The sequence below is a fragment of the Tarenaya hassleriana genome, unplaced genomic scaffold (genome assembly GCF_000463585.1).
Source record: "Tarenaya hassleriana unplaced genomic scaffold, ASM46358v1 Cleome20, whole genome shotgun sequence".
NCBI classification, from domain to species: Eukaryota; Viridiplantae; Streptophyta; class Magnoliopsida; order Brassicales; family Cleomaceae; genus Tarenaya; species Tarenaya hassleriana.
Window position 1 is genome coordinate 1,447,858 of NW_010965373.1, and position 24,997 is coordinate 1,472,854.

At 28.2% G+C, this 24,997-nt stretch overlaps 2 protein-coding genes across 2 annotated transcripts in view; both read right to left on the reverse strand.

Annotated features, from left to right (window-relative positions):
- Positions 1-18,947: 18,947 nt before the first annotated feature.
- On the reverse strand, positions 18,948-20,020 carry LOC104813723 (protein MIZU-KUSSEI 1). Its single transcript, XM_010541446.2, has 2 exons — positions 19,458-20,020; positions 18,948-19,371 (listed from the first exon to the last, which is right to left on the reverse strand). The coding sequence occupies exons 1-2, from the start codon at positions 19,929-19,931 to the stop codon at positions 19,105-19,107; spliced, it is 741 nt and encodes a 246-aa protein (XP_010539748.1). The 5' UTR covers positions 19,932-20,020; the 3' UTR covers positions 18,948-19,104.
- A 4,408-nt stretch (positions 20,021-24,428) lies between these two features.
- Positions 24,429-24,997, reverse strand: part of LOC104813724 — a 1,317-nt gene continuing 748 nt past the window's right edge. Inside the window, exon 2 of the mRNA XM_010541447.2 lies at positions 24,429-24,989. Within this exon, the coding sequence (XP_010539749.1) occupies positions 24,582-24,989 (408 nt within the window). The 3' untranslated portion in view covers positions 24,429-24,581. The remainder of the gene's footprint in view (positions 24,990-24,997) is intronic.

The window sequence follows — 24,997 nt, forward strand, 5'->3', positions numbered from 1 at the left end:
TCTTCGTGTAAATCCGATATATACTGTATTGTATAATTACCATATATTTATATATATTATAATGCTAACTGTTTAGTGCTAAACTAAATTCATAATTGATGGGAAGAAGTTATGATTAAGTAATAAATGTTATAAACTGAAATTAATGAAATCATATTAAGATTCTTCTATATATGTTTTCATCTCATTGACGTGGTTTCTATTTATTAATTTAATACGAAACCTCACAGTCTTTGCAGGAGCCCTAGATTATTAAAAATGCTTCTTGTACTTCAATTTATCATAGTTGAGATTTTCCTAGTTTTAATTTGGCTGCATTTGGATTTTAACCGTTTAAAAAAAATTATATTCATTAATTTTTTTTATACATTCAATTTTTCGAATTTTAATTTTCTATTTGTGTTGTATTCTAATAAATAATACTAATTAAGAATTTTACGCTCAATTATTTAAAATTGGTTTAATAAATACTATATCTCTTTAGCTACAATTAAAATGATTGTAATTTAATATGTTCGAGTTTAGAATAAAAACAACTAACACCTGCCGTGCAGGGGACATAAAATCGTATACATAAATGTGTGGACGCGTTTGTGAAGTGGAGAAAATAACTTTTTGAAAAATTCAAAATTCTGCCATTATTAAATCTTGGGTAAATATAGATATGGCTACATATAATTCAGTTATATTGTAATAAGCCTTTAGCAAAAAAATGTAAATTGCCTGACATAGATTATGAACGAGTAAGATATTTATTTAAGCATATCTGAACAGAATCTAAGAAAATTATGACTAAAAATGTGCATTCCGTGCAATTGCATGGTCGTAGCCATTAATGCACGAACCAAGACGCTGACCCGAGAAATGATGATGCCATCCTGTCATGTTTTCATTTTATTTATTTATTATTATTATACTAGAAAGGATCCGCGCGATGCGCGGATTATTTTTCATTATATTTCATTTACATTTTTGAAATATATTGTTATATAATTTGGAAAATTAAATAAATTATTATTTTTATTATAGAATAAAACTATATCAATAATATAAAATTATTGTAAAATCATCAATATTCATTATATATTAAAGATATATGTCTTTCTCTATGCATTGCGATGAATATGTTTCATATTTTTTTTTATAAAATTTGTTAATATAAATATTGTAAAATGATATAAATGATTTTTTTAATGTAGACAGAATTTATCGATAAATTTTAAATATTGTAAAACCATTATTGTTTACTATATAATAAAAATAGATTTATCGTATGTTTAATTTTTATGTCATTGATTTGTTATTGGGTTCTCACTGTGTTTTCCGGATCTATACAAATTTTTTTGTAATAAGTTACTAATTAAAATGATATTATTAAATATTGTAGTTATGATTCGTTTTTAAAATTATTAAATCTATATATTTGATGATATTTAGTTTTACATCTATAGTTTAACATATTTCAAATTTATTATATTTTTTGTAGAATGTATTGATATGAATATTTTTATTATATAGATATATAAATAATATGTAAAATTATTTATTTTCAAATCAACATTATATTGTTCACTTTCTTCTCGATATAGACCCACTGCTCGCTTTCTCTTAATTCTTCTTAGATTATATATCGATCTCTTGCTGCGACGACGGAAGAGAAGGAGGCGGCTCAAGCTTTTTCTCTTTCATATGTATTTACTATTATTTAATTACCCACTACCCATAACTTAATTAAAATTAAGTTTTAAATTCTAATTAATTAAAATTACAATATTAACTTAACTAAAATTAAGCTCTTTCTCTCATTACTTTATTGTTTCCAAACTCCATTTAAAAAACTTATCATTTCTTTATCATTACTTCTTGTAATTATATTTTTTAGTTTATCTATTATCATATCATATATATATATTTTATTTTAAATCATTCTAATTTAAATAAAAATACACCATATTTAAAAATAAATTTATTTTGTAAAAATATTTATTATTTTCATTTTTAGATTATCAGTTTCTCCATTTAAAACGTTTTTTAATTTAATTTTATAATAATTTTTAATCATTTTAAAAGTTTATTGTTTACTTTAATGAATATTTTGTAGTAGGCACTATCAAATAATACAATTATATTCAAAAATCTAATGACCAAAAACAATAGATGCAAATTTTATCTCTTAAGTTTGAGTTCATAGATAGAACAACTTGTATAGATTTATAGGATTATATCAAAACCATCTATCATAATAAAATCTGATTTAGAAAAATAAGTGAAACAAATAATATTCGAACAAACAAATCGTAAATTTCAAAAAAAATATTTTTACATCTAATACATTTTTGTTAGACCATATGTCACATAAAACATTATAAAAAATACACTCCATGAAAACAAATATGCATTATGGCCAGTGACATATCTATATTGTGAAGGGTGGGACCACATGCCCCCTCTCTAATTAAAAAAAATGATAAATTACAATGAAAATTATTAAGTCTTATAAAAATATCATTTGGTTGTATAAAATGATAGGTATAAAATGAATGCCTCTCTTATATTGTTTTTAGGTCTCATGGATTATGGTTCATGGATAATATATTATTTTTAGGTCTCATGGATAAAATGAATGCCTATCTTATATTATAAAAATATATATTAATTAAATGATTCTAATTGTATATTGGAATCAATCAGAATCATTTAATTAATATATATTTATGTTCATCCTCATCTATTGTTTTTGGTCATTAGATTTTTGAATATAATTGTATTATTTGATAGTGCCTACTACAAAATATTCATTAAAGTAAACAATAAACTTTTAAAATGATTAAAAATTATTATAAAATTAAATTAAAAAACGTTTTAAATGGAGAAACTGATAATCTAAAAATGAAAATAATAAATATTTTTACAAAATAAATTTATTTTTAAATATGGTGTATTGTTATTTAAATTAGAATGATTTAAAATAAAATATATATATGATATGATAATAGATAAACTAAAAAATATAATTACAAGAAGTAATGATAAAGAAATGATAAGTTTTTTAAATGGAGTTTGGAAACAATAAAGTAATGAGAGAAAGAGCTTAATTTTAGTTAAGTTAATATTGTAATTTTAATTAATTAGAATTTTAAACTTAATTTTAATTAAGTTATGGGTAGTGGTTAATTTAATAATAGTAAATGCATATGAAAGAGAACTTGAGCCGCCTCCTTCTCTTTCGTCGTCGCAGCAAGTGATCGATATATAATCTTTTTTTTTGCAAATTATACATTTTCATAATTTTTTTGACAAAAATATTCTTACTTTATTATATAATTTCAATATTGTCATTTAGCGCCCCGAAAAATGTACAACATGAAAAGCAGATTTTTTTAGAAACTGTGTTATACGGGAAACTGTTTTTTCATCCGGGACAACTGTTTTCCATCCGGGAGAGTCTGTTTTTTGTTCGGGAGAGCTGTATTTTGTCTGGGAGAGTCTATTTTTTGTCCGGGACAATTATTTTTTGTCTGGGAGAGCTGTTTTTCGTCTGCGAGAGTCTGTTTTTTGTCCGAAGAGCTGATTTTCATCTAGGATAGGTTTTTTTGTCCTGGAGAGTTTTTTTTTGTCCGGAAGAACGGTTTTTTGTCCGGAAGAGTTGTTTTCCATACGAGAGAAACTGTTTTTTGTATGGAAGAACTGTTTTTTGTCCGGTTGAAAAATATTTTTTCCGATGAAAAATAGTTTTCTCGGATGAAAACAAGTTCTTCCGGATGAAAAACAGTTGTCCCGGATGAAAAACAGTTCTCCTGAATAACACAGTTTCCAAAAAAAATTGTTTTTCATACTGTACATTTTTCAGAGCGCTAAATGACAATATTGAAAATAAATAATAAAGTAAAGATATTTTTGTCAAAAATTTATATAAAGGTATAGTTTGCCAAGAAAGGGAAAAAATGTATAGATTTCCCATGACATATTTAGCACTAACGCAAATTTTTTCTATAATCTAAGAAGAATTAAGAGAAAGCCAGCTATGGGTCTACATCGAGAAGAAAGTGAACAATATAATATTGATTTGAAAATAATTAATTTTATATATTATTTATATATCTATATAATAAAAATATTCATATCAATACATTCTAAAAAAATATAATAAATTTGAAATATGTTAAACTATAGATGTAAAACTAAATATCATCAAATATATAGATTTAATAATTTTAAAAACGAATCATAACTACAATATTTAATAATATCATTTTAATTAGTAACTTATTACAAAAAACTTTGTATAGATCCGGAAAAAACAGTGAGAACCCAATAACAAATCAATGACATAAAAATTAAACATACGATAAATCTATTTTTATTAAATAGTAAACAATAATGGTTTTACAATATTTAAAATTTATCGATAAATTCTGTCTACATTAAAAAAATCATTTATATCATTTTACAATATTTATATTAACAAATTTTATAAAAAAAAATATGAGAGAAGGAGACATTGACAGAGATAGAACAATAAAATAGATTTTTTCTAATGTGCATACAAAAAGTAGTGATAGCATAACCAAACTTTGCATCATCTTTTTTTTTACGGTTAATCCAGGGAAAAAAGATATTCCCTTATAAATCATCAAATTTGAATCAACCACTAAAAAATCGAATAACATCTTGAAACATGACTAATTCTAAATAGAAAAGAAATCAAACGTTATGCATACATAACTTTGAAACATGACGACTCCACTCCATTGATATCGTGCTCCATATGCCGCAGATATGGCTTAGGATTTGCCTTTGCCGCTGATGATGGTGTCTTCGTAGTGGCACAACGGGGAAGAAGCACATGTTAGATATCTGATCAGAGACAAATCGGAATACGTCGATGGTACTCCTATAATATACCCACAAATACAAATATATTAATATTAAATATATACAAATACATATACACACAAATACATAAACATACACATATATATACATATATACAAATTTAAAATTAAAAATAAAATATAAAAATTGCATTCATACATACACAAATATACACACAGATATCTACAAATAAAAAGTTAAAAATAGAAATTTATACATATATATATCCACCATTTTAGTAGAGCTCCATGATTATCATCACCATCTTCTTCTTCGGGTTCTTCACCGTTGGTTTAGTTCCACCACCATCTCATCGGAATCTACTTTTTCCTATTCAAGAATTAGTGGTCTCATGTAATTTAAAGAATCCCCTATTTTATAATGGAGCAAATAATAACTAAATAATACATGCAAAGAGGTGAACTTGCAGTCTATGGTAATGACAACCAAGCCAAAGTTGATAATCTTTTACACGGGAAAAAAAAAGGTCACGTAAGGTTGAAGAAGCTACCAAAGTGGATTAATATAAAATATAGCACAATAACAACACCAAAAAAATAATAAATATGATTATTAAGAGGAATGCATGTCACCGTTGGCCAATATGTCTTGTTTTGATTTTTTAATATTTATTAAATATAGATATATAAGTAGTATCATATTCCTCACCGTGGAACACAAAGGACTCCATATGACATCGTTTTGTGAAGAAACACCAGTCGCCATCTCTGCCAAACCATCGTCTTCCATTTTTGGATTCATTTTTATTTTCTATTTCGTTAGAAGAGGTTTGGTCATATGTACATTCACAATCATCGTAATAAAAAAGAAATAAAAAGTCAAAAGGGTATAATATGAGTGATCTTTGTATTATAATAAGCAACCAAACATGAAGTGGAATTCTTCACCTACATCATCGATCCTTCCCCATCTATCAAATGCCAGCGAGCAGTTCGTTTGTTATGTCTTCAGATTAGAATCTCCAATGACAAATGATGTGTGAAGGGAGTGCTGTGGAAACCGTTAAAGGTGCCTGCCGAATGCCGACGAACAATTGATATCACCGCCACAGAAGTTTCCCACGTCGTTTCTCCTTTTCTATCCCTCCGTCTTCATCGTCGGAGATTCTAATATGAAGACATAACAAACTATCCGAAATATCCCAGAGCGTGATCCATCGGCTGTGTCAAATACCTTCAATGGTTTTCTCACCACTCTCACCGTTAAAATAGTCATTGGACTAATAAATGAATCGTTTTAGTGGCCGTACGTTTTTTGATTATTTTTTTCATGAATTTGAATGATAAATACATCACCTATTAATTAAAAAAATAGTGGTCATTGGACTAATAACTACGACGCTTGAGTGCCATACGTTTTTTTGATTAATTTCCTTCTTAGTTTTTGGGGTTTTAATTATAAGAATCCGCCTACTAATAAAGAAAACGTTTTAGTGGCACTATACGTTATTTTAAATTTCCTTCCTACTTTTTCCTTTTTCTAATTATAATAATATAATTATTTTTTGCTATTATATACACTACCCATCTATAATCTAATTAAAATTTTTAAAATATCATGTAGAATGATTATGTTACTATTTTTATATTCAAGCTAAATTTACAAATTAAATACAAAAGTTTGTTTTTTATTTTCACATAAGTTTTTTAAATCTCTTTAAACACAATTATTAATATATATAGATTTAATATATAAAAATAAAACAAAAAAAAATATCTTTATATGAGAAAAATAAAAATAAGTTTAAACATGATTTTCTCATAAATTTAATTTAATATATAAAACTAATTCAATTTATTGATTATTTTACATGTCAATACAATACCATAAATTTGTAAACCATAAAAACCAATCAAAATTTGAGAATGTGCCACATAGGATGATGATGTGGCTTCACCACAATCCTTTAAACATCTTTATTAATATATATAGATTTTGTATTTATTTGATAGTGCCGTCAAAATGAATTAAAAGCTAACCCTAAAGCGAAATTAATATACCCGCCGAATTGAGTTTACATTATTTGCTTGAAAGGAAACGGCCGAATATCGGAATTTTGGTTACATTTTAATTAAATATATTAAAATAAACATGCATATATATATATATATGTATATATAAATATTTAAGATTTGCCCGACCATCTCGCAGAAGCTTATAAATGTATATAATTCAGAACTCCTGCCTAAACGCATCTATTTATTAATTGTCATGTCCTTTTAAAAAAATATAGATGGGAAAATATGGCATTTACATTGAGATCCGAGACTCCCCATTTCGGCATAAATAAATATTGTACGATTCCTATTATATTTTACGTCATTATGAGAGATTATAGTCGATTATTATTGATTAATAATAATTATCCAATCTTTTCCGGTCCCGAAGATGATGTATAGGGTTCGTAGAGTCATATACCAATCTTATTGCATGAAATTATGTATAGTCGAAGGATATTTACATTTTGGACCATCTCTTTGAAATTTTATATATAAGCTTCAACACGAATCTATATATATTAATAATTGTGTTTAAAGGCTTGTGGTGAAGCCACCTCATCCTCCATATCATCATCCATGTGGCAATGTTTTCAATTTTTATTGGCTAATAAATTCTCTTTAGTTATTTGATTAAGTTGCACAAATATCATTTTGGGAAAAAACTTAGACCTTTAGTTTTATATAATGAAAATAATTTTTTATATTATAGTTATATACAATTGCAAATGTAGCTTGAATATAAAAATCCTCATTAGCTACATCAACATCCAATAAATAATTATAATTAAAAAATTTCATGCAAAAATCATCTATATTATATTAAAAATTCAATTTTTCGTTTATTTTATATATTATTGAGATTTTTAGTTGACTATATTTATATAAAAATTTTGAGGTGAGTTATCATTAGTTTTATATATTATTATACATTATATTTAAATTTTAATTTACCTTATTATATTAAAAATTCAATTTTTCGTTTATTTTATATATTATTGAGATTTTTAGTTGACTATATTTATATAAAAATTTTGAGGTGAGTTATCATTAGTTTTATATATTATTATACATTATATTTAAATTTTAATTTACCTTGATGATTTTATCTTAATAAAAATAACAAAATAAAATATTACATAAAAATTTGATGTGATAGATATAAAATGATAAACGTCAATAGGTTGTTATAATTTAAAAAATGTATTGTAATTATAATAATAACGTTCGATATGGACATAACCGTTTTGATGACTTTGTGCGTAAACCGGTAAGGAGTAAATGGAAAATTCAACTTGCCTGCAAAACCATCATTTATATTTATTACTATAGTAACTGATATGTTATGAGTGAAAAAAAAAACGCGCGACTCTAGAACTTCTTAATTATTATCCATTAATAACCATGTTTATTATATTAGTATCATTTGGAGATCGGCTGTCTGGGCCTATGATTTGGGAAATGTTGACTTTCCGAGGTTGGCTCTCTTATGCTACAATTTTTGTTTCTTGGTGCGAATGCTTCTATGACGTGTTGTTCTCAAATTTGATTTCTTGGTCTTTTGAAATTGCTCAGGTGCAAAATATTTAGTATTTTTTTCGTTTTTATTTTGTTTCTAGAAACATATTTCATGAAGACGAGTATTTATGCAAGTGCTTCTCAAGATTGTTTCTGATTGCAATGTTCTTTTCTTATATTTGGCAGCACAGATTCTAGAGAGCTCCTTATGTAAGAGTAATCCCTGCTGTGCATACACCCATCCTCCATGAATCCGCCTCAAATAAGCTAGGTATATCTTCGTTTTCAAAACATGAATATACAAATTATTTTCTGAAGTTTAATGACTTTGTGATGAGTGGATATGTGTGTATGTATATACATATATATGTATATTGCAGTTAGTGCGGATTTAAAGACGGCCTAAAAGAAAGACAGAACTTCGAACTGCAGAGGAACTCTCGGGCGTAGAATAACACGAGGTATTTGAACGATCTCAAACGACATATGGAGTCTGTTCTTGGAATATCTAGCCACATGTAAACATCGTAGCTTCTTCCTCTTATCGGTTTTAACAACGTTTACGCATGTACAGTGTTATATGTCTTGTACTTTAGATCATCACAGGTTCAAGATGTTTTGCTTTACAAAAAAAAATCATTGGATCAAAGAAAAGGTAGACTTTTTTATTAAAAAACATAATTGATATTACTTCTTACATGATTAATCGCTGCACTTAATTAATATGTATATTATAATGCTCTTTGATATATTCTACACAACATTGGATTATATGAGAACATTGTAACCTTCAATGTGTTACAGTCAAAGTTCTAAGAATATAATATATACAAACAAACAAAAAATTAGATACATAGTTTAAAGCAAAACAATCCATTAATTTTTTATATATGATAATTATGTTGTTTTTTTAGATTAGTTTGCACATCGAATCAAAAAACTAAAATTATGACTGCAATTTAAATCAAATCTAAAAATTAATAGTTTTGATTTTATATCTCTATATTCACATATGTCCATCCTTTCAAATATTATATATCATATATAATCTCTAATCAATGAAACCAATAATATTAAAATCAATGAAACAACCATCGCATCTCCTACCGCTCACGTGGAGATTGATGACATCATCATCGGTGTGCTTGGCCGTTATTATTTTTTGTTTTTATGTTTTTATATTTTAACTCCAATAGTATTAATTGTTCATAAATAGATCACGTTTTTGTTGTTTTGCTACATTAGTAATTATGAAAAACCATTCATTATTAGATACATAGTTTTATAATGTTATAATTATAACACATCAGTTTATTCTCATTAGTTTAACCGTGCACATCTCACGTTTTGAATAAACAATCAGTTTTTTAATTTTAACTTCAAATATAAAGCAAGATAAATTAAACATCATGGCATTTTGTTTAATTCTCATTAGTTTATAATTAAAAAAAGAAATTTATTGTAATTAAAAAATAAAATAAAATAAACAAAATTATACAAAAAATATGGTTATAACTATTTATTACCCCACTAATAGAAAAAAATACTCAAATCCATTTGCCCACTAATAGTAGCCAACTCGAAAGTCTTACTCATTCACCATATTCATTAGTCTTTAATATTCACATTTATTATTTGTTTTTTCCCTAAATAATTTCAGTTTGGTATATTATTGTTTTATCATATTAATTCATTAGTCTTGCTCTTGATGATGTGATGAAGAGATTTGGTGAAGAACTGGAAAGATTCTTCCAAATTCCTATGTATCAAAATTATTACGGAGAAAAGAGCATCGTTTTTCGATCTTTCGGAGACTCTGCTGAGGAGAAGAGGATTCGACGAGAATCTTGCACAAAAAGCAAGGGAGAAGTCTTGAAGGAAATCAACCAAAGTAGAGAGAAAATAGTAAGTTAAACAAAAAAAATCTCATTAGTTAAAACCTTTTAAATTCTGAAATTTGAAACCGACATTTACATTTGAGAATTTTATTTTATTATTGTTGTGTCTCCATCATGTTTTATGGATGACTCTGAAACCAAGAAAAATCAGACTAAATCTAAACGTAGCTTCAAACGTCATGAGATAAGATCATACATTATAAAAAAATTTCTCTATGATGAGAACGAAGACGACGACGGCGAGGAGGAGGACGGTGATTGAAACTGTAAGATCCATGGTGGAATCCGGAAGTGGAAGAGCAAGCGATAATGAGAGTTCATCGTATTGGCCAGAAACAATTAGTTCTCATCTGGAGGTTCATCATTAAGGTTATAATCCATTGAATGATGATTGATGAATGATTAGTTCAGGATACAGTGGAAGAGAGGACACAATAGGTTTGGGCGAGGAAGTAATGGATGATCGTCGAAGCTCTTACCGATGAATGTTACGATAATCTTCTTGAACGAAAACGTTACGCTTCCTTCAACTTGCCCCAACATCGTCAACTCTAACCCCTTGGGATTGCCTTTTTCTAAGCTCTGATCAATACCTTATCAAATTATCATGATGTTGACGATGGATTCATTATAAAATATGTTACGACCATCATCTTCATATTTAAACATCATTTATGTTGTCGGTGTTCATCCCACACTTTCTACTCTTTTTTTATTATCATCAGAATTTATAGTTTTTTAGTGGTAGAATATAGTCCAGAAAACCAAACATGTCTATTAATTTGTTCGACTTATGTATGTGTGTGTGCCACAATTGTATACACAAATATGTGTACGCGTTTATCTGACATAATTTTAATAATAAATTATAGTACTTTTATTATTTGGTTGAATATATGATGCATGATTGTGGTTACCAATCAAAGCATATCATAGTATATTGCTAATATTTTATTCAAGATGATTTATTATTATATATGTACAATTTAATGAAATTACAATAAAATAAATTATATATGTATGTTATCTTATATATATAGTTTTATTTATTAATTTTATTATTTACAGTATTTGAGTATTATTTTATTATTTTATTTGTTTTTAATCATAACCATTAAGTATAGCAATGAAATATATGTTACATAAATATATACAATATAATGATGATTTATATAAATATATCATATTCCTTCACAATTTTACTTTTTAATATTCTTTGTATAAATAAATTCAAATAAAATAAATTATGAATGTATGTTATATGTGTAAAGATTTATTTATTAAATTTTATTTTTTTATAGGTATTTAATTTTTTATTTTATTAACTTATTATTTTTTATTATTTTATTTATTTTTAATCATAACCACTAAGTAGAATAGTGAAATATATGTTACATAAATATATAAAATATAATGATGATTTACCTAAATATATCATATTTTGTCACAATTTTATTTTTTATATTCTTTATATAGATAATATAATAATTTACAATAATTAAATTTAATCATATTTTCTTAATTTTTATTAGATATTTTATTAAATTAGCTATAAAAATGTAGGTGTTTTACCAGACTCAATAATTTTTATATATCAAAAATAATTTTTAAAAATGTCAATAGATCTTTATATTTTAAAAAATCATTTTTATTATATAAAAAATCATTTTGATAACTTTTTATTATTGGGATTTTTATTTGATTACATTTATATTTAAATTTATTTATTAGTTAAAAATAGATATAATAATAGATTATATTAATAGATTATTATATCTTCATCTATTTGATGATATAATGAGTTTTCACAAGCTCATCTATGCATTTAAAAGATCTCAAATTCGGATGAAATTTTGTAAGGTTAAAAAGGTATTGAGACCTAAAAATTTAATTCTTATAAGAGAAGAGTTTGAAGTATTAAGTAGATTCTAAAATGATTTCAATTGAAAAATGTAAATTGAATTATCCGGACCAAAATACTATTAAATATGATATATAAACAAAACGAAAACAATTGGAGATAGTTTTTGTTATATAATGTATATATATATATATATCAATTTCTTAATATATATAATGATTTAATAATATAATTTTCGCTATATTTATATCAATAATCTTACATAACAAAAAATTAAACATTTTATATAAACAAAAAAAAAAAGAATAACCTGTGCGAGGTGATAAAAACGTATAAGTTAAATACCCAATTGGTAAAAAAATATACTTTCCAAATTTGTAAATAGATGGAAAAAAAAAGATAGAGACCAAATTTGTATCTACTTTCCACATAACTCTACATTAATTCGTAAAAATATAATTATGAGAAAAAACTCAATTATTTAAACTCAACAACTTCATAGTCATAACGTCTCCAATATGCCTTTTTTTTATACTCAATTTCATGGATATTTTTAAGTACACTTTAATTATAAATTATTAATTATACAAAATTACTTTTATTGAATATCTTTATTCATTGCTTTAATTTATAAATATAAATTACAAAATATAGAAAATATTTTATTGTATAAAAATTATATTACAAACAAATATTTTATAAAATAGTAAAACTAATTTCTCCAAAACAATATGAAATTAAAAAAAAAATTCAATTATAATATATATTTTGTTACGAATGTATATGAACTTCTAAATTTCTAATAGGAAAAATAATAATATTTAGATATTTTATGGTAAAGATGAATAGCTATGATTCTACATTCTCATATCTCATATCATTTTTAAATAATATTTATATCAATAAATTTTATAAAAATATATTTAATATAAAAAAGAATAATCCGCGCATCGCGCGGATCTTTTTCTAGTCATATAAAATATGATATTTTTTTTTCATTCGTTTAGTTAGGTGCTTTTCGGAATGTTGTATATCCGTTTTTTAATCGATAATAACAAGTAAAAGGAATAAATATCGATGGGGGATTATCAAAAAAAAATATATAGATGGGGGCAAAGCCATACAAATCACCCGAAAAACAATATCAATTTCAATTGGTACCATCTCATTGTGGTCCGATCGGTCGGACCAATAAATGCCACCATTCATGGCAAGAAGAGTATTATTAATTATAAAAAAAAAAAGACTAGTATTATTATTTAGACCATCAAAGAGATTAAAAAAAAAAAGAGAATAACAATTTTTTTTTTAAAATGTCTTGGGTAAAGGTAATATATAGGATCTAATACCACAGTTTTCCTAGGGTCTATAAAGATAAATTGTTTTTTTAAAATATGTTATTTAATAAACAAAGAGATTATTAATTTCACTTATCTAATATATGATATTTAATAAACAAAGAATCTTCCTGAATTTTTTAAAAAGATATAAAAAAACAAAAAATTGTTTTTATTAAAGATTGTAAATATATAAGTAAATATATATTAACAGTGTGTGTGTGTGTGTGTATATATACACACGAAAATATATATATGTTTTTTATAATGAGAAATCAGGTAAGATTTGTGCATATAACAGAACATGGTCAGCTGGATTCATTAATTGTATTGCATACTTCACACGTGTGAAATAATGTAATTAATTAAATTTACATATAATAAAAGAGGCCGAAGAGGGGTCCAGGGTGGACCCACTTTCATTATCGAATTAAATTACATCGGGCCTAAGATTTTCATCATTACCACTGATTTTTTTTCTTCCTCTATAATAAAATAAAATAAACCAAGCACTTCGGACCGATGGTATTATATTTATTATTTTCATAAAAATATCTCGAAGCCAACCAAATAAAAATGACACGTCTCATGCTAAGTTTCTATCGCTCATCACTGTCGCTGTCGTGATTATTCCATCGAATTTCTTTTGGATATTTTATTACTAAAATATCATCTTTGACATACACGAAATTCCATTAATTTTGTGAACGAATATCTATAAATTATAAAACATTTTCCGCAACAAGTTATTGAAAATATTTCAATAATTCTAAATTCTTTAAATTTGCCACAAATATTCTCTTTTTCCAATGTAACCTCATATCCTACTTGTATATATTTGGTGAAAAAATTCCACTGCGTCTTTTAAAAGATAGACTTATTATATTTATTATTTTTTTCATTCGATAATCGTATCCACGCATTTTCAAGTTGAAATGCATATTCTATATATATATATATATATATATATATTTCTAATAATTCCTTTATCTTTAAGTTCGATCTCTCATTGAATATAAAGATATCGATCTAATATATATGCGAGTGAATGAATATAAAGATATATTTGATTTATCAAAAAAAAAAGATATATTTGTGTACGTACGTACTGGAGGAGCATAACTATTGGGCCTTGTTAGTGGCACAACTTGGGCCATTTGAATATGAAGAGCCCAGTGAATTGACTTCATTACACAACCGTATTTGGTTTTGTCCTTTTTCCTCACACCCAAGCGTCATGACTTGTCATATATAATACGAGTATTAGATTCCATGTGAAAATTCTAAATTATTATGTTTATTTATAACACAAAATATATATATTCCTTTTTTATGCTTTTAGAAAATGAGATATTGAATATAAAAATATATATATATTTCACCTACAAAATGAAAATTTTACAATGATGCAATCGGCCAACAAATGACATCAGGCGGGCGATCCACGTGGAAAACCCTGAAATGACTTGAGGTGTCGAATTAGAAAATTGGGTAAGTTGTGATTTAGGGTTTACAACTTTTTTCACTGAAAAAAAAAATGTAAAATATATTTTCTTAAGCGTTTTAACGACGTTTCTGGATACGAATACAGCCATAATAATTTTAAAAATTGAAATTAAAATTTTGTTTGTTTGGTGAATAAAAGATAATGATGATTTAAAATGGTTAACTTAAGAAAAAAAACAAGCAGAGAGACCAGACATATGTGACAAAAGAAAAGCAAATGGGCAGTCGTGTTTGGACCACAGTATCGCCTTTTCACGTCGTCGAAGATTATCCTAATCCTAATAAGCGCTCATGGGATGATCATATCCCATGATGCATTATTTTTATGTCAATTCCAAAACACATGTACATATATATATATATATATACACGTATAAACCAAAGTATATCATATATATATATATATATCATTTTTTTTATTACTTTAAAACTCCATATGTATTAGTTTAAAAGCATGCGTGGATGTAGAAAATTTATTACCGGCGTAGTAATAATACAATGAAAAATATTAGAAAGTATTAATTTGGTTTTATTGAGGCGCATACATAAAATTAATACTTATTTTTTTAGTAATTCGAATTAGTTAGAATAATTATGGTTAATCTTTGTTGGATTTGGAGCACGTTATACACCAATACAACAAAATTAGGTTCATCCATGATAGAAAGAACCATAGCATATAATTACATATATATATATATACATATATAATCATCTGAATGACTCATTCTCCAATGACAGCTTCACTTAAATGATGAAAGAACCATATTGCAAATGATTAACATATAATTAACTGAGTTTTTTTTATAATCAATATATTCACTGGACTTTCAACCAATTTAATATTTGTAGCACCGGTCTTTGATTAATAATGCAACTGATTGTGCCCTTTCTCTCCATTAATAGAATCGAACCCAACATCTTGGATTGATTTTGTCCACTTCTAACCAATGAAACACCATTTAGTAGGTTATAATCAATTGAGTTACAACCAAAATAGTTAAGTTTAGTCCAAATGGGCCATGTGAGTTGGTTGAGTAGCCCATGATTCTCTAAGAAGTCATGGGTTCGATTCCTCTTATCTGCGAGCTTATCACCCTTTGGGTGGTTTACCTGCTCCATGTAGTTTGCAAGCTATGGCGTGGAGCCAGAGGGTTTATCACCGCGCCTGAAGGACTGTGGTTGAGTTCCCGTTGATACAAAAAAAATTCAAGTTTAACTATTTTGTCCACTCTTACCCAATGAATCACCATTTAGTGGGTTATAATCAACTGGATTACAAGCGCATATATATATATATAAATGTTTAAATTTTAATATATATATATATAAATAAATATATATGATAATTAATAATTAATGTGACAACCGTGGGGTTGACGGTGCACGTGAAACCATACGTTGGTGGTGGTGGTGGAGCCGATATGTCAATTGTGTTGCGTGCTGCTGAAACGTACCCTCGTGTGCATGTCCATTTCTCTACGTCCTCTTCTCCCTCTTTTTAATATTCTCTCCTTTCCCCCTAAACAATATAATTATTAATAATTTAATTTTTTTTATAAAAATAAAAAGAAAAGATTCACCTCAAATCTATAATGGAGAACAAGAAAAATCAGACATCGGTCCATATCTTTCAGACAGGGGACAAGAAAACATATCAATCCTAGTCTCACTTACCTTGCTGGATGTCACGATTTCTGCATGGTTTTGTCATTTTTCGGGACGTGGGCTTTATAGTTAGTGTGTTCATCAATGTTTATCATCATACATATATTGATATTATAATATACCTATCGATTATTAAAATGTTATTAATCTTCACGATTCATGAATAATCTTAATACTATGACGAATCGTGATATTGATGTGTACACGACTGTCTATATTTTGGCCTTATATGTATGCGGTCATCTACCCACCCACTCATTACGAATATCTATATACCACCTTTTTTTTTCATTTATCTTATATTGAAAAAAATATAATTAATTCATCTAATTCTCTTTTTTAGGATGCTCCTTTAACTTTAGTATATATTTTTTCTGCACCATATTTCAATCTCTCTCTTTTTTAAAAAAAATGGTTAGGTCGAAAATGATCATTCACCTTACTACAACAAACAAAAACAAAAACAAAACATGCCTATATACATCCACACGATTAAATGCAATTAATTACATATTATGTGTCATATATATATGAAAGCAACCACAATTTAGACTCGGAGGTTTATATCCTCTTTAATTAGGATCTCAAATTCGGTAATAGTCAACTGGTGCATATATATAAAGAAAGTTCAATCAATCACATTAATGTGATTATAAGATATATTAGAATGTATACAACCAAATTATATGTATAGATTTGGTTTGGTACAAAAATTTGTATAAAAGTAATATATATGCACTGGTATTTATACAATTCACACCAAATCATTCATATAAAAACGAATTAAGCCAGCCCAAAATGAAATATTAAATCAATCTAAACCTGCCACGTATATAAGAGCATTTGTAGTTAATGAGATGCAATTATGGGGATGGAATCGGATGAGGATGAAAGGGGTGGGTGAAAGAGCATCACCCCTATAAATGGGGAGGAGAAGAAGACCGAAGCTAATTAAGGCCATATTCTCCGGTGGTTTGCTGTTTGGTCGCACATTGCTTTCGCCTCAGGCCCCGACTCCACGTGCGGTCTACGCGCCGGTGGGCCGACCGAGGCGTGGCCTTCCCCTTTTCCCGCTTTCTATATATATATATGTATATGTGTGTATTGCCGATTGCAATAGCAAAACACGAACAAATGCAAAATGGCAAAACAGGAGTCAACTATGGGACGTATAATAAAAGCCCCATAACTTGGATAATAATCTACGCACCAATACATTTCCGTATAGTTTGGGTCGTGTTATGATATATACACTGCATAGAAGATATATAATATTGGATAATAATGCTTAGAACTAATATCTCAAGGCATTGATTTCATGTTTTTTTCACCAGAAAATCGAATTTAGACAATCTAATTAAATAGACAACACAAATTTTTTTTATATAATTTATGATACATAAATAAAACCAAAATAATTAATAAATATAACTCTCAATCATTTTCAAAGAATATCTCGTGTTTGAAAAAATCAAGCTATTATTAATGTACTCAAATAATATGTGGTTTTAGGATACGAAGGTTAACGTGTCTTGTCCAAATGGTTCCGAGGAGCTAGCATTGAATGCAATATATTTGCCCATCATTTGAATATTTTATATGTATGTATGTATGTATATATATATATATATACGCACACGCATGCCCTCACGCGTGTACAGTTTTAGGGTTTTATGTATATCACTTTTAAGAAAAATAAAATAAAAATAAGACGTTGACAACTTAGCATGAGGTTTTTCAAAATCTGAAGATCAATTACGTTGTAATCGAAAAGCCATTAATGATCGGATTTATATACATTCACCACGCACGGGTTCCTATATTACGACCTACCAACCTAATTAACCTACCTTTTTTTTTCAATGCTGTGAATTAATATAAATATATTCGTACATCAATTGTCTAGTGTTATATACTGCATCCATTTAATTTTATTTTATATGACGTTTTAGGATAGTTTTTTTTTTGTTCTAAAATGAATGACGTTTTTTTATTTCCTATGCATTTTTTGATATATATATATATATATATATTTTTCCCCAAATTTACCTATATTCCATCATAGTTCATCAAAGAGTAACAATTTATAGTGTTGAAAAATTAAACTAGTTAAAGAGGACATTTTAGACAATATTTTTTTCTTAATATATGTGTTTAAAGCTAAAATGACATTTAAAACTAAAGGGAGGGAGTATATATATTTAAAAAAAATAAAACAATATAGTTTACGTATACATATATATATGTATGTGCGTATATTTATATATTGAATATCAATAGCGGTCTGAATTTCTCATTTAACAAACACACACAATTTGACATGAGAGAGATACATAAGCGTTTTGGTAACCCACCATAATTAATCTGTGATATACATAAATTAAAATCTAACATTACCCTTCTACCTATTTTACAAAAAGCTTTCACGATCTCAGAAAAAATATACTAAGCTCCTGTCCATAACCACCACCGGGATTCATCATATGGAACGATTCCGAGTCAGTTGACCCGCTGACTCGCTCGAACCTCGCTCTCATGTACAACGCCTCGTCGTCGCCGAGCGGCAGCACGCCTGCTCCGACCGATACCGACTGCATCTTCCGGAGAAACGCCGCGTCGTTCGCCGTCACCTGCCGCCGGACTGCATACCCAACTTTCCGGCCGTTACAGTACATCGTCCACACCGGCACCTGGAAAATTTCGACGGGTTTATATATATAGGAATATTATCACGAACTTAACAGTCTTTTCTATGTATCACGGACGGGATCAGCACCTGGAAAAGCATGGACGAGCCATGGTTGCTGCGGCGATCGCACTCGAGGGTGATTCGGACCGAGCCCTGGTCCATCTCCCGAGCGAACGTCGAGGTGGGCACGGCGAGATCGAGGTGGAGGAGCGGCGGGGATCCGCCTCGAAGGTCGTCGTGGAGACAGAAGCTGACGCGGCCGCGGCGGTGGCCGAAGAAAGTTCCAGTGACGACGAGGCTGTTCTGATGGGAAGCGGAAGAGGAGGAGGAGAAGGAGTGGTCGGAGGAGGAGGATGATGACGTGGCGGAGGAGACGGATACGGCGTCGTTCTGGTGGTCGGAGGGTGAAGGCTGGTAAGTGCAACAGTACGGAACCATGCATTCGATGAGTGACCGGAAAGTTCGCCGGAGACGGACGTCACGGCCACAGTCGACGGAAGTAGGAGTGCTCATGATCTGTAAATGACCTCTTTGGCTTCCTAAATCTATCATCGTTCTCATGATCTTTTTATTTTTTTTTACCAAAAAAAAAAATTATATGTACTGAGCTGTTGTAGAGGAGAGAGAGAGAGAGAGAGAGAGAGAGAGAGAGAGAGAGTTGGTGGAGAAGAATGGAGGGAGTGAGAGGATATATGTATAGGTGGAGGCCTGAGGGTGGGGGAGTGAATTGGGATGGTGGGGATATATATGTTTTATATTCTATTTATTAATAAGGTATGTATGTCAGATTATTCGTACTTACACTAAGTATAAACAATGACATTAATTTGGATGGCCATTTGACCAAATAAAGGGTATAAAAATATATTTTTATGTAATTTTTGCCAACCAAATAATGAATTTAATTTGGCCAAATACAAAAGTATAATTATAAATTAAATCAACGTTCACAATATTATAATATAAATAAAATAAAAAATTTTAAAAAAATATATATCACTAAAAATGCAAAAAAAAAATAAATAAATTTGGGAGGGAGGGTGCAATAATTGGGTAGGGGGAAATGGGGCCCACGAGATGCTTTTGGGGAAAAAGGCAAGGCCCATTTTTCTTAATGTAAGATCCAATCGATGCCTTTGGAAGCAAGTGAATGGTGCGCGTGCGTCCTTCGCCCTTCCCACCTCCCTTTATTTCTCTATTTTTTTTAAAAAAAATTATTATTATAATTATTATTATCATCATCATCATTTTTCAATTTTAATTTGCCCAATTAATTTCTCCATAATCATTTTTATGGAATCTATGTAATCACTGACTCTATTATATTCCTAAATGAGGTTTTTTTTTTATCTCGGATATGGACCAACCAGTAATTTTGTTAAAACGAATTATTAATCACTAATTCATTTCCAAAAGAAAATATTGTGAGTATGTATAGGCAAAAGCTCAGAAATCGAAACTTCAACGTGGAAGCCATGTTAAATAGATGTAATTTTGAAGAAAAACATGAAGTTTATAAGAAAATTGTTAATTCTAAATATAAAACATTATTTAAGTGAATTAATATCCTAATAAGATACAAATTAAATATAAAATAACGAAAATTTTAAATAAAATAGGATTTAATATTCATTAAAATTCAATCAAAATCAAATAAAATATTAAATAGATATATATTTTTTTTACAAAACTATAAATATTCTACCCTAAATCCAAATCGAAATAAAAACTATTGAAGACGAACAAAACAACTCTCCAATTTACAAAGTATAGCGTAGCTTTTGTACTAAAATAATGTTAATATTGTTGGCAAATGTGAAAATTCTTTTTCCCCCTTAACGCAGTGATACCAATATATATATATATATATATATATATATATATATGAATGTTCCTCAATAAATTATTATACCAAGAAAAGTAGCATGAAAATGATGAGATGAAGCGTGAGGATATAAGAAACAAGCATGCATGATTTCAATGATTACATATCCAATCATGCGTATATGTATTTGTAATTTTAGGTTATTGTTAATCACCGCGAGTGAAGAAGAAGAACAACGAAGAGAAAGCACATCATTAATTAGTTATCATATCTCTATTATCTTTGAATGATTGATTATAATGTTTCTTTTTAATTCTTCTATACATTTTTTTTTTTTGATTTCGAATGTGATCATTAATGGGTTTTTCATTAATAATTTGATTGTTATCAAGCAAAATATCATACTTTACTTATATTGAGAATATACTAACACAAATTTGAGAAAACAAATAAAAATAATATATTCTACTTATTAATCATGGGTTATTGATGACCCTAAGACAGCGAAATTGACTGCTTAACAACGACGCTATTTCATTTCCATTTTCAATTTTTATTTTCTTAAAATATATGAATATAAAATTACAAAACATGACACCACTTTTGTTTTTGTTTTGATCTTATGGGAAAAGCCCAAGCACGAAAAGCAATGTGTGCATGCTTTGTTCTGCAATGTCCTAACATCCTTTTTCTTAGACTCTCTGTTACTATTCCATTTTTTCCCCATGTAAATATTTCAGTTAAAATAATTTCACGCAATTATAAATTCTTCCTGATTTATGTAATATTTAAACATTTGCTTTGTGAGTCATGTTTGCTTGGATTTGCACAACATTCAAAAAAAAAATTATTCCGAATTATTTGATTAAAGAGCAATAACATATCAGACGATGTTTTATAAAATAATTAATACAAATGATAGAGATTTTTTTTCTTTCTAATCTTGAATAAGTGATTTCTTCCATTTTAGTTTTTTTTAAAACTAAAATTAAATATAATGCGATGAGAAGATGCCGAACAAGAGAATCAAGGTTTTAGGGCACGCCTCATGGACCCATTTATCTTTTTATACACGGTCCAATTTCCACTAATCTTAACAGAAACAAAAGAAAACATTATTCAATTCAAAATTTAATCTTTTGGGACTTTATGATCACTATTTATTGAATTCACTTCCAATCTTTATATCTACCGTTTGGATTTTTCTATTCAGAAAAATATAATTACTTTTGTCTTTGGTTTTACTCGATTTTTATTCGAATCTTATTCATAAAATTATTGATGTTTAAGAATAAAATCCATTTTTTTATTTATTTTGGATTATTTTTATTTTATTTTATTTATCAGATCTTTTAATACAATTACATGGTTTATATAAGTAAGGATTCATTTAAAGGAAATGAAGTGGTCACTCGGGATGATATTTAAATAGGCATTTAATAAAATGTTATTACCAAAAGACTGTATATATACATACATATATATAAAAGAGCCATTGTTATTTTCCCTTATTTTAATGAGAGACATTTGTAGGTGGTCTAGTCAAATAATGATAGTATACATATATGTATCGAGAACATACCCTTAAATATTTAAAATTTGCATCCCTTTTAGAAAAACTTTAGCTTCACTTCACACCCCATGTTTGAGATCCTTGACCATAAAATCATTGGAAATGAGCTAAAGGGCCTAGCGCAATGAATATAGCATATGATTAATGGGTGATTAGCTTTAACTTTAGTTAATTATAAATAATTAAATACTTTCGTTGGTGCCATAAATCATGACCAGTTTCCTGTGCTAGTGGGCAATATACCCTTCAATAAACAATTTTAAATTGAAAACCTAATTTATGGATATAGAAAGGAAGACGCCAACGGAAATAAATTATAATCAAAGGCCTTGCAATTGCACCATCTCAATTATATATATATAATCACTATTTTTAAATATAATTAATTGTATACATGTTATAATTGATAATGACTTTCTCTTATGGAACAAAGACTACAGTTCGTTGCACGTTAGCGAAAACCATGTTGTAAGGTGTGTTTCTAGTTTGGAATTAAAAATTCATATTTATAATATGAAATTGTAATTAAAAAAAAGAAAAGAAAAGAAAATGGATAAAGAAAAAGGCCGAATCTTACATTAGAGGAGTTAATATAAAAGTTGGGCCTAACAGATCTGTTAATAAGCCCACTAATCTCTCCAAGCCCAACACACGTTTATATTTCAACCTTTTCAATCTACCACGTTCCAAGGTTCACAAAAATATCATTTTTGAAAGAAAAAAAAAACAATTTTTTGGACCAATTGTTTATTACAAAACTTATAAATCAGTTGTAGCCGCCAGACATGGCCAGTCTCTGTCGGATGCTTGGCGGTCACGCAGGAGGACTTCTCGGTCCATTTCGTTATTTTGTAAAATAAATATTTTTTTTTTTAAATTAAATACGTCTTAGGTTACGAACTACGATTGTGTAGTTGTAATATAGAAAATTAGAAATTCCCATTATTTTTATTTTGTTCTTTTAATAACTACCGAAAGGAAATTACGGTAAAAAAAATTCGTTGGGATCATATAAATCGAAGTAAAGAAGCAAATGGCCTATATGAATAGATAATTAGGAGCAACTATATCAAATTTATTTGTAAGAGAACAAAATCTAAAATACAAGTCACGGTAAAAAAATAAATTATTATTATTATTATATTTTTGTTTAATGATTATACAAATGTTATAATAAATTGACTGCTCACTTGAAAAAAGTACGAGCTTACCTTCTATAACCAAATGACCGCGTGGTTGTTTTCCAAATTGGTACAAAAATTAAAATGGAAGTTTTATAGCTTATAATATAATTAAATAATTTATTATAACATTTTTTTTTAATTATATTATAAGCTATAAAACTTCCATTTTAATTTTTGTACCAATTTGGAAAACAACCACGCGGTCATTTTTCAAGCGAGCAGTCCGCATTTAAGCCACATATTCAATAATTTTATTTATTTTCCATATTTTCAATTTTCTAAATTCATCGTAATAACATTTATTTTTTCTTATATAATATTTTTCCTATGAAGAATTTATATCATAAAGTGTATTGATCAAACGGAAATACATTTAAAGAAATGTTATCATGCGTATTTTGTAATACCAATCATTACAATATATATTTTAACTTCAGTATTTGATTATGGTATTAGCACGCATAATTAAAAAATGTATATCCGACGATATGCAAAAAATGAAAAAAATTTCATTTGACAATTCCATCTCTGCAACAGTAAACCTAACAAAAATTGTATGATTATTACCCTTTTCTGTTTTCTCTCTCCAAAACCTGAGGCGTAAATAAAATAAAATGAAATGAAATAATCTATAGAACTGAGCCTTCGTTAATGGTTGAAAGCCTCAGCCTAAACGGACTAACCGCAAGCTTGGCTCGCCGAGACGTACATCTCGGTAATTTCAGTACTGTTCCAGATCTCGAGAAACCACCGGAAACCTTTGCCAGCGCTGTTTTCTCCGCCGATTCCCCATTTTTAACCGTCGATTCCCCGGCGACACTGTTCGAACCGCTCGTCTGACTCAGCACCACCACCGGCGAGATCCGCCCCTTATTGCGGCGGCGGGATTCCTTCCCAGCCGCGTTCTGGATCGCGACGCTGGCTTTGACGGCGAGAGCCGCCATGTCCGAAGCCGTGAGGCGGGTCCAGCGCTTGGAGATCGGGAGGACAAAGTAGATCTGCTCCGCTTGAAGCTGCTCCTCCGATCCAACAGCAGGCATGAAAT

Coding starts and splice junctions, on each gene's coding strand:
- LOC104813723 (XM_010541446.2), bottom strand. CDS start 19,931: ATGAGAACGATGATAGATTTAGGAAGCCAAAGAGGTCATTTACAGATC. Junction 19,372..19,457: donor GCTCGTCCATGCTTTTCCAG/GTGCTGATCCCG, acceptor GAAATTTTCCAG/GTGCCGGTGTGGACGATGTA.